This window comes from Branchiostoma floridae, chromosome 13 (assembly GCF_000003815.2).
Source record: "Branchiostoma floridae strain S238N-H82 chromosome 13, Bfl_VNyyK, whole genome shotgun sequence".
Lineage (NCBI taxonomy): Eukaryota > Metazoa > Chordata > Leptocardii > Amphioxiformes > Branchiostomatidae > Branchiostoma > Branchiostoma floridae.
Genome location: NC_049991.1, coordinates 2,939,760 through 2,951,546, shown reverse-complemented (window position 1 = coordinate 2,951,546; position 11,787 = coordinate 2,939,760). Strand labels below are relative to the sequence as shown.

The following is an 11,787-nucleotide window of genomic DNA, read 5'->3' as shown; positions in this document are numbered from 1 at the left end:
GAGAGCATACATCACATCAACCTTAATCATCTCTCTTTCGTGCACTCACTCTTGTAACACTATAGTGTGTCATAACAACATTCTAATGAAAGTAAATGTGTTGCCAGTACACCATGGTCTCCCTTACAGGACTACAACACTTTCAGAACCAAGGGCAGGACTTGGAAAATAAAAAGGACCAGAAGATGAACTGTCAGCAACCTTAGGATGCCACATTACTAAGCCATGATACAAGACAACCAGGGCTTGAAATACTAGGTGCATGTGCACCCAGGTGCACCCAAAATTGGAACTGTGCACCCAATTTTTTTCAGTGGGTGCACAGGGTGCACCAAAATATTTTCTTAGGTTTATGTATGGAAAGATATCATGTATACTAGTATACATCATATTCTTGACATCTAAGTGTTAGAATGATAATAAAAATGTCTGTCATGTTACTTGTTTAAGAATTTGGTAGCTTCCCTAGCGAACATGGGACTTATGAACAATTCACTATGGACCATGGTCCTCTTTTCACCCACATTAAGTCCAGTGGTCTGAAAATGGACTTACTCGGGGGAGGATGGCTTTATAACCATGACCAGCTTCTCCTCCCATGGACTTACTGTGGACAGGCTGGATCTGTCACCCAGCTGCCCTGCTCAGTAGAGGCCCCTGTGTGCTTCTGAAGTTGTATCTGGATTAGTAATGCCAGATGTACCATGTAATTGGGATAGCCACAAGACTCACAGTCTGTTTACAAGTTGTTATTGATGGTTCTGTGTGTTAGCCCCTTTTGTGCTCTTTTCCGCTCCTGGTTGAAGAAGACCCACGAACATTAGCTTGTTACCAGGGTTGAATTGTTCCCTGGTTACATTCTTGGAGGTGGTTTGCATCTATTCTGCTTTTATATATAATCCTGAATTGGGCTGTTCACATCCATTCTATTTTGGAGGGGTACCTAAAAGAGTTTACAGGTTCTGTCCACAGTTAACTGCAACTCTGCACATGTATAATCCCCTAGGAAAGAAACTGTTTATTTGCCACACTTATGGCACACTAAACCAACACTTACCCAACTTGAGGTCACATGATGGATCAGGCCAGCAGTACCCTGATAGGTCATGTGACCTGGTCACTCCATACCAAGTTGCCAAAATGAAACAAACCAAAGAATCTGTGCCTTTCTCCATGCTAAGACATAGACAAGGGAGCATTGACTAGAATCTAGGGCAAGTCATTCCCTCCTGAGTTGTGTTCCCCCACATCTGAGGGAAGGGCTCTGACAGAGGGGTCATGAGGTCATGAATCTTCTAGGTCACTGAAAGGTCAGATTGCTATTATTAGATTTATCAAAGATGAACATGAGTTTGGAAGAGAAGACAAGTTGCTTAGTTCCCAATCCACAGTATACTTGAATGAAATTGAAATAAGCCAATTGCAAGAATCTGGAGGTATCAGAGTTTTCCACAGAACTGAAGGAAATTGTAAGCACATTGTAAACATGATACATGTAAACATGACAACTCCCTGGGCAGCATACCAGTGGAAGTGGTCACACCAAATTAATGCTGACTCCAAATGATATCTACTGTCAACCACTGTCTCAAATGTGTTTGCCTTGTGAGTACTTGACAAAGCTGTAAGGGGCTCTCCTTCTCTGTGACCCCCATCAGCAATACAAGTCAAGACTACATGACCCCACCCCCTGTTATAATTAAAAACCCATCTGTCTTGCCTGTAATCCTTAAACAAACAAAGGTGGTCTGTAACCCCAGGACACTGCAGCTACTTGTCATTGCATTTCTCTATTGGCCTCTCAGTAACAATTGTCATGTAAATAGCAATGTTTGTACACCATGATCAGTGCTAATGTTTAATTAATATCATAATAGTAGATATTGTTGTCTCTCACATTATAATGGACTCCAGAATAGAATTATAGCTTTTCAGGTGTTTCTGATATCATTTGAACCAGCCCATCTGAATTCTGAAGTTATAGTTTCTTGTGCAGGACCCTCCTGTAGATTGAACTAACAAGCATGACAAATTGATGTCACCCCATGATGAGCCCCAGAGATAAAGAACAGAAGGGCCCATCTTACACATGTGCTGAGCCTTCTCCCAGCACTGGTGATTAATGAGCAGGACATAATAGGGACTGAAGATGGACTTACTCTCTTAATCAGTGTGAAGGACTCAGTGCGGATAATAGCCCACCAAAGCTAACACCAACAGCCCTCAGACATGGTAACATGGGGTGGACCTATTCTGGGACTAACTCCCGTTTTGCCAGCAGTAAGTCCACCTTCTGTCTACCTTCAGTCTGTGTTAAAACCCATGTTCGCAAGGGTTGTAACTAAGTTTTGTTACTAGGTTGTTTTTTTTTACATTTTACTTAAATTTAAGTGGTGCACCCAAAAATTTTTTGGTGCACCCAATTTTTTAAGCTGGGTGCACCAGTTCACCTAATCCCCCAAATGAATTTCGAGCCCTGACAACAGTCTCTCCCTCTCTGTCTCTTTCACTCACTCATAGTGGACTGGTGAGGCATAACTGCAGGGTGTTTGGCACAGAAACCCAGAGGTCTTGGGTTCGAATCCTTACAATCTTGTTCTTCTTCTTCTTCCTGTTGATGCCCACAACCCCTTTGGAAGGGCACTTTACATGACCTTCCTCACTCTACCCAGGTGTAAAAAGATGGGTGTGAAAAAGGCAGTAGAAGGATAAAGATGGGCTCTGCCTTCCGATAGTGTGGCCAAGACACAATGGAGAACAACCCACTGTTAATGTATGTAAAGATATCAAAGTGTACTAGTATACATCATATTCTTGACATCTAAGTGTTAGAAAAATAATAAAAATGTCTGTCATGGTACTTGTTCAACAATTTGATAACTAAGTAAAAATGTAACTAAGTTTTATCATTAGGTTATTACTTAAGTTTAAGTGGTTGCACCCAAAATTCTTTTGGTGCACCCAATTTTTTAAGCTGGGTGCACCAGTGCACCTAATCCCAAAAATGAATTTTGAGCCCTGCGTATAGGATTACCTTAACCTTTACCTTACGCACTACGACACATGACATTCTCAAACTCAATTCTCCCTTCTTACCTGAAACAGTTTCTCAGGTCCGTGTTGTCTTCCTCCTCCTCCTCATCCTGGGACTGAGAGTTGTCCTCTGTCTCCTCCCCATCTTCCTTGGCATTATCAGCTGCTGACTCGGCCAAGATGGTGGACAGCATCTCCCCTGGACCTGGGACGGGGAAAGTAGCAGTATGTAAAAAGGTTTTATTAGAGCATGAAAGCTCATCTGTGTTGATGACGTAGTACATATTGAAGATTTTCCACTGTCTTACAACACCAAAATTAGCTTACCTAGAATTTTGTCACCGGGACATTTCATCATCTTGGACAAAGTACAAATATTGGACACCGAACCGGATTACTTTGCGAGGGGGGTAAAGGAGGCCATCTACATTAGAGCACATCAGCCGACACTCAACAGAGACGGGGGCCGATATCGTCTGCCAGGCATTTATGATTCGTTACTCGAATCACGTGTCTCTAAGTCACGTGATCAGAGTAACTGAATCATCACTTCTGAAGAAGGTCGATGGAAGTGAGACTGAAAGTACGAGGTAAGCTAATTTCGGAGTTGTAAGACAGTAAAAATCTTCCATAGGTTTTATTAGAAATCCTACAGCAGAGTGTTGTGATACAGCCCAAAAAGACCAAGAGAGCTTGTACCAATCATGGTATGGCAGGTTGACGTTTGTCGAAGGCTGAGCTACGACATGCTCCTACGTAGGGGCATCCAACAGCCAAACTGCCTGTCTGGATGTGCCCTGCTCTTTTAACCGTCACCCTTAGTTCCTGACCGCCTTGCTTATAAATACTAATGAGGTTACCCAACATGCGAGACAGCTTTTGAAAACGGAAAGCTTATTCTCTGATTGGCTGGCAGCTGGTTTGGAGGGGTACGTCCAAAGGAACTTAGAGTGACGGGTAGGGCACATCCAGACAGGCAGTTTGGCTGTTGGATGTCCCTGCGTAGGAGGATGTGCTACGATTGTGATGTTGCAGATTTAGGTTTCAATCAGGCTGTGTCATTACCAACCGCTAACAAGGATCTAAGACTTACAAAGCATTTTCTGTGACAAGATTTTGTAGGACACATGCAAAACTATTCCTCTGTGTGTCATCATATGACAATCTCAGCTGTAACACGGCCACTACAGAACCAAGGCAATATACAACAAGGTAATATATGAGCATTCAGAATTTGAAGCTCAGCAGAAGGAAAAAAATTCCATTCGATATTGCAACAAAGTCTTGTTCGTAAAGAAAAATGGCCAAAGAAGATAGAATTAGAAAACTTTTACAGGGCTCGAAATTCATTTTTGGGATTAGGTGAACTGGTGCACCCAGCTAAAACAATTGGGTGCACAAAAATATTTTTGGGTGCACCACATAAATTTAAGTAGAATGTCAGAAAAACCTAATAGCAAAACTTAGTTACAAGCTTTCAAATTCTTAAACAGCTACCATGACAGACATTTTCATTATCTTTCTAACACTTAGATGTCAAGACTATGATGTATACTAGTATACTTGATATCTTGACATACATAAGCCTATGAAAATATTTGGGTGCAAGGGTGCACCCACTGAAAAATATTGGGTGCACAGCTCCAATTTTGGGGGCACCTGGTGCACATGCACCCAGTATTTCAAGCCCTGTTTTACCTTCCTTCGCAGGGTTCTTCTTGTCGGTTGTTATGGAGGAGCAGCCAACCACAGCGGGGTACACGATGAGGTGCGGGGAGTCCTGCGCTACGCGGCACAGCAGGTCCGAGATGCTCTGTCGCACGTAACCCTCTGGGTGGTTCAACCGCGAAAACAGCTGAGGGATGATACCTGGTAGACAAAAAAGAATGAAAACAATGTTCAACAAGGTCTCAGACAGAATCATCCCCAAAAGCACGAAATAGGTACCAGGGGGCCCCGAATCCATCAACACTTTCTCTCTTTCCAAGAGCTATCTACCACTCAAAAATCACAACTATACCATGTCTAGAACACAAGATCTCAAAAATTTAAGTTCTGCTGCAGTATCGTAATAAGATACTTGGAAGCCCATTTTTGAAAGTGACCTTTCTTTCCCCAACCCCTACACACATTCCAAAATATCATTAAGGTTCATCCAAAACTTCCAAAATTATGCTATTCATATACATACCCAGTCACCCATAAAGTGTACCAAAAACATGACCTTGATGACATAGGTTTATTGTTTGAACCATTTTTAATTCATGAAAGCTCAAACCAGTCTGCAGGCAGCTTTTCATTGAAGTCATGAGGGAAGAGGCAAGGGTCAGACGAAGTAAATAACAGAGATGCAGTTTACATCCCAAGTCGTAATGAGTCTTATAAGTCTATATAGTACAAACAATTTTTACATACATGGTACAAAATACAAAATAGTGGTAATTAATGACAACAAAAGTTTAGAAAATGGTCACCCTACTATCTTTTTGCACAGCGAAAAATGCTCTCAAAATTGTACCCACCTTTCCATGGTGCTGTGGGTGTTTTGGCGAGCCCTTCCTCTAGCTCTACCCGGAGCTCCCCGGCGTGCTTCACCAGAAGTCGGAGCAGCCTTAGAGTCGCCGTCACGTTCCCGTCTTCGTTACTGAAGGACTCTGCACTGCATGGCTGGTGAAAAGTAGCGGAGAACCTTCTTTTAAAACACAGTGTGATTTTTGGAAGAGTTGTTGATAATACATACCATTCTGAACAGCACGAATAGTACCTTAGTAGTAGAGGTGCACTAGGTGACATAATTCCGTCTTCATTACTAAAGGACTCTACACTGCAAGGCTGGTGAAGAATAGTAGAGCCTTCTTTCAAAATACGGCATGATTTTTGGAGTAGCTTTCGATGACACCACCAGTCCAAATGGCATGAATTGTAACAACACTTCAACCAATTATTTTCACCCTCAAGACTAACTTCATTCTGTACATACCATTGTATCATATCCGGCCATATTTACGTTCCATATCGGTGTTCCAACCGGTCTGTATTTTACAGTATGGCCCTAGGCTTCACACTTCGACTTAAATAATTGGAACTCACTCGCGCCACTATTGAAATTTAAAAAGGCTGTTTAACTGTTTGCCCGTTTCTTTTTTTTTTTCAAATTGACATTGAGATTGACATGATTACTGCGATGATGTAAAGATATGGATAAAACACATTGCACATTCCATATTGCCCTTGGTTCCAGCCCTCTCGCGCATCTGGGGCCATACCTTGGGCGATACGGAATAGGCCGTGTTAATATTCTATATATACATATAGTCCAACATCTTTACCTCTCCATTGAGTTTGAGGTACTGGAAGTAAGCCTTGCAGGCGAGGTGGTAGTGGCTGAAGAGTCCGTCACAGATGCGCCTCCAGATCTCCAACAACACGTCCAGCACGTCCTGTCCCGCGCCCTGCAGCGTTGGGCAGCTCGTCAGCAGCTGGCGCCGCGTCGTCTCCGCACTGTCGTGGTACGGAAACTGCAGAGAGTGAAGAAAAAGCAGATTAGAGCTTTTAGTACGGAAATCTTACATTCCGTAGCAGGTACTATGAGACAAAAACAAGCATAGTTCCTTGTTCCACTTGACACAATTGTTATCTTGCATTGTCCGTACACTGTCTCATTGCTCAATTGTCCATGGACAAAAACTTGCAAAGAAAACTCATTGATATGATTCCTGTAGCTATAGTTGTTGGTGCTTACAGTTGAGGTAAATATAGAATACAACACGGTGTATTGCGTATCACCCGAGGTCCCAGGTATCACCCTGGGACTGAGGGTGATGCGGAATACACCGTGTTGTATTTTATTTACGTCATACCCACCTGAGAAAACCCGTTTTGATGCGAAATGCGCCAGAAGTTGAAAAAATTTGGTGCCCTCGAACAAAAAGTGTTGCAACAGTAATGTTCCAACGTCCGAATCAGGCATTCGAACTTTCGATGGCACCGCACTCGGTCTGCTCGAAACAGTTCGATTTATTCGAATGGAGCCCGTGTGATACGCCTTTCGAACCTGTGCGATGAGGAAGTTATGGCCCGGTCCGGAACACCGTATCGAACATTTTCGTGTCACAGGTATGACGTAAGTAAAAATACTTAATTCTATCACTGTTGTCACCAAAACGTTGGTGGAAATAAAGCAAGGTTTGTGAAACAAAAGTCTCTTTATTCAGTGATGTACTGACGTGATGAAACTATTCACTAACCTGTATGTTGTCGGAGATGTCCTCTTCCTGCATCCCGCTGGCGCTACAGTGTGCCTGGCTGATGATAGTGAACACCATGTCCACCTCCTCTGCACCCATCCCTGTGGGGAGCACCTGTAGGATCTCCGCCTTGTCATCTGCTGTCAGGTCCACACTGCCAGCCGTGCTAAACAAGAACCAAAACAAATCCATATTTGATTTATTCAAGTTCACATATATTCTTTCCAACACAACTTACAGTTACACTCATCCTAACTATCAATCAATTCACCTTTCTTTGGAAACCTCAGAAAGAAGGGACAGTGGCTTTGATGCAATTTAGCTAACTGAAGAGCAAATCTCTGTTTGGATGTGACAGAGAAGACAAATACTATTGTACAGTATTTACAAGTTCACTGTGCCAAGGAAACTCCCGTAACTCTTTCCGTTAGGCACAATGAACCGCAGCTTAACATCCCATCCTAACGACTGCAATCCAATGTAAGGACATGCAATGCAATAAAATGACTGCAATGCAATGTAAGAATTGTGTGCATGTCGAGCGAGCGACAACAGTCAGAACTTCTTGGTCCAGAAGCAGGGTCGCCAACCACTGAAATATGCAAGTCAATTTACAGATAAATTCTTTGTAATAACTATGTTCAATAGGCCCCAAAAGCTTACACGAGTGCTTTGAAAGGACTCTATTGTAGAAGCTTTATCACAGATACCTTGCCACGTCCACAACCTTGCGTCCCCACTTGTAGCTCCAGGCGGCCAGAGATGACCAGGCCTTGGACAGGTGTGGACACTGCATGGTACTAAGGTGAATCATTCGGCCACACGTGACCTCCGCCTCACTCATCACATGGGAAGTACCTAACAGGTGGGAAAAAGGGACTCAGATTTTTTGGCAACACCTCTGAGGTGGAGCCTGCAAGAAATGTTTTCTTCAAAAACATTTTATTTGTAATTTGATGATTGTTTCGTAATTTTATATGGAGTCCAGGAAGACTAGATTTTATGAACATATTGTGAAGTCTAATAGAGATGCAAATAAACAAAGACACAAAAACTTAACTTTTACACTTACTTACATGACTGTGAAAAGAAGTTTTCCCATGCAATAACTAGAATGAAGTGAACTTTCAAATCAATAATACTGTCAAGCGAACACTTTTCCATAAAGGACTTTTGAACACTTGTATTCAGAAACAGATGTTTTGTTTAATAGTTGCTTTATAATCATATGTTTGAAAATGCACCTCTTCTCTGCACGAGTGCAGCAGCAGTACCAGTATTGAGAATCCCCTTTCCCTGCTGAACTCCTCTTTCCTCCAACTCTAGCAAGACCTGAACGTTCCTCGTCAACTTCGGGATCAGCGACCCCTCGTCCGCTTTGGACGCCAGCTTCAAGTACGACGAGGACGTCTTCCAGTCTGCCTGAAGCCACTTCACCAACGTGAGGAGGGACCGCGAGACGAGCTCTCCCGTTTCCCGCGCTGTCTTGGTGGGGGGTTTGTCGAGAGCGAGAGGGCCGTAGGTTGCGATGCAGGAGCTGAGGGTTTCCCAGGCTTCTGATGAGTGGCCCATCGTCTGCAGGATTTTGGCACTCTCGCGTTCCAGTTTGAGACGGAGGGGGTTGGTGAGGACGGGTACGCTCTCCACGGTGGAGAGGGCGTTGAGAATTGTCTGGGGACCCGTCCTGGTCTGGCTGAAAACCTAGGAGAAGAGCGGAACACAAGTCAAAATAAAAGTTTTCTCTGACACATACAACAAAGATTTTGTAATTAGCACCAGAAAGACGAGTTATAAGCATCCTTTCATCAATTAGCCTGAAATTCGCTCACGAAATGATTGGCATCTACTTCTGTCGGAGATCGGATGGGACTTGAAGCCAGAGGACCCATATTTGCGGACAGCCATATTAGGTTAACAATCTATTCTGATGTGGGTGGATCATTCTTATCATTTATTTTAGTTTACCAGGGTAAACCTGTTTATTGGGTATTCCTGGACACATACAATGTACACATCTCGATCAAACCTAACACAGTAACGTTTACATGACACTGTAAAGTTTGTATACAGTAAGGTACAGAACTGTCTTATGCAGCTTGTAGAATTGGTGTATTACAATCACAGACAGTTTACTGGCTATGCAAACGAAAAAACAAAAAACGATTGTGACAGAGACAGCCCTGAATGCTACGTAAACCCGAATGTAAGGACCCTAACCTGTGTGGGCACCATGGTAGCATTATCCTGTGCCTGGCCCTGCAGGAGATCCACATGGTCCAGCAGCACCTTCTGTGCCAGCTGATAGTTCGCCTGCTTCCTGGCCAGTCTGAGGGTGGCCAGGCGCAGGTGCGACAGGTGCTCTGTGACGCCCCCTGCCGGCCCTTCCCGGTCCTGCAGCACGTGCAGCTGGTGCTGTAGGCACCACATCATCCGGTGACACGTCCGTACGTTGTGTTGGCTGGGTTCTAGGGTCAGCTCCGCCATGGAGTGGACGGGCCACTCTTGACCGTCCGTGGCCACCGTGGCTTGTAAGGACTTGGCCCAGTAGAAGTTGATGGTGTGGTCGTGAGGGAGGCAGGTGGGCCACTCCGAGGCGGCCAACTGTAAGAAGTTGTCGCTCAGCTTGGCTGCGTGTTTCAGCACTGCCGACACTCCACTTCTGGCGGACGAGAATAAGTTATGAGACTCAGTACTGTGCAATGAATGTTATATCTCAAAATTACATTACATTCAATGTACCTAGAGAAAAGAAATTATTCATACTGTCTTGCAACACTGTGCAAAATCCAATCTTAATTCAAGCATGCATTAAAGCATGCATAAAGGTTTGGATTTTGCATGAAAGTATGCTTGACATGTACATGTACAATGTACTTTACGAAAGCTTTTGACTGATGGACGATCAACAAAAGCTTTATGCGTTTCTTCAAATCAAGGCCATTTTATCACTTTTACTAATTTTAGCAAATGAATGAACTAATCATTATGCAAGGACAGGGTTCGAAATACACATACTTAACTTGCAATTTGCATGTAATTTTAGAGATTTGCATGTAAAAATATTCTGAACTTGCAATTTTGCATGTTGAAAATACCTGGCCTATAGTAAAAATACTGAGGAATTAAGACACCCTACTCTTAGACAGAACGACAGATGGACGTCTTTCTTTATCCTTCCTTGTTTTTGCAGGTAACTTTCTCCTGTAGCTTCACTTAGATATAATCAAAATTCACCGATTCAAGCTAGCAATCCTCGACGCAAGCTTAGTGGGAAGGGGGGCACCGATTTTCCCAACATCTAAGGTGGCCACGGTGCCTAAATTGTTTGGGATCGTCACCGGTCGTCAGTAGGTGTTATAAATAATCAAATTTGGCTTTGCTGCAAACTTACATGATGATGATGATTATGTGGATATCATGAAATTATCTTCCCAAAATTGTAAGTTCTGTCTATATTTTCATGCACCAACTTCCGTCCGTCAAAAGGGACAAAATCAGCAAAATTCTTATCCGTCATGAGCAGCAAAATTCCGCCAAAGGATGGAGTGATGGATGCTGACTAGAACATTGCAGTATAGACTAGTTGTATTTTGCATGTTAATTTTTCAAATTGCACGTAAAATTTTTGTCAACTTGCAATTTTGCATGTATAAAAAAAAAAGTATTTCGATCCCTGAAGGAGATAGCAGTGAACATTGGTGTTGAAGGCAAGGGAAACAATTGTCATTGAGAGAGTTCCATAGTCTGGCAGTCCGGTGAAAAAAGTTGTTGCTGTAGATTGAAGGATTTTGTTTCTGGTAATTGAACGACATGATGATGTGAGCTGAAGTAAAATCCTATGGATTCTGAAGAACACGTACTAGTGCAAGATCAGATTTTGTGTCGTTAATTATATTGTTGGCCATGCATCCTCCAGAAGGATTAAAAAAAACACTTATTAATACTTTTAATTTTTCTACTATCAAAACAATTGTAAAAGGTAAAAAAAATAAAAACTCCCCTTACCTGTGTGACTCATCCCTGCTGCCTTCCCCGGAAACAAGACCAATGTGTGTGGCAGCTCTGACCAGCTGCTGTTCTGTTATCTGTAACAGCTGTCTGCTGTCCCACGCAGGTGCACAGCTGAAGTCTGGCCTCTCAGCTGCATCTTCCAGCCCACTCAGGGAGGCACCTGGGACCAGCTCCAGGTGTTCTTTAACACCTGGAAGGTCCACATCTTCAAACTTTGACAGAGCCCTGCAAGAAAATGGTTAAATTCTATAAATATTGACAATTTGGAGTGGCAAAGATGCTGATTTATTTATTTACTGTTAATTCGTTTATTCTAAGGTGGTTTTATTTGAATACAAAAGGAAAAAGAAGGATTTTGCTGTGTTTCAAGTTTGCATCTGAAATGATTTTGTAGCACAGTAGCCATTACACATTGTAAACATTTATTTGCGATAGCAAGACCTAAGGTAGAAAGGTCATCACCAACAACGCAACAGTAAAAACCACCAATGAACTT

General features: G+C 42.9%; 1 protein-coding gene across 1 annotated transcript in view; it reads right to left on the bottom strand.

The window, feature by feature from the left end:
* LOC118429333 (serine/threonine-protein kinase SMG1-like) overlaps positions 1–11,787 on the bottom strand; it is an 85,971-nt gene that overhangs the window by 31,360 nt on the left and 42,824 nt on the right. The window contains exons 32-40 of the mRNA XM_035839814.1: positions 11,286–11,516; positions 9,498–9,939; positions 8,525–8,981; positions 7,991–8,138; positions 7,281–7,446; positions 6,363–6,551; positions 5,556–5,700; positions 4,732–4,902; positions 3,097–3,238 (exon numbers count right to left, since the gene is read on the bottom strand). Coding sequence (XP_035695707.1) covers positions 3,097–3,238; positions 4,732–4,902; positions 5,556–5,700; positions 6,363–6,551; positions 7,281–7,446; positions 7,991–8,138; positions 8,525–8,981; positions 9,498–9,939; positions 11,286–11,516 — 2,091 coding nt within the window. The remainder of the gene's footprint in view (positions 1–3,096; positions 3,239–4,731; positions 4,903–5,555; positions 5,701–6,362; positions 6,552–7,280; positions 7,447–7,990; positions 8,139–8,524; positions 8,982–9,497; positions 9,940–11,285; positions 11,517–11,787) is intronic.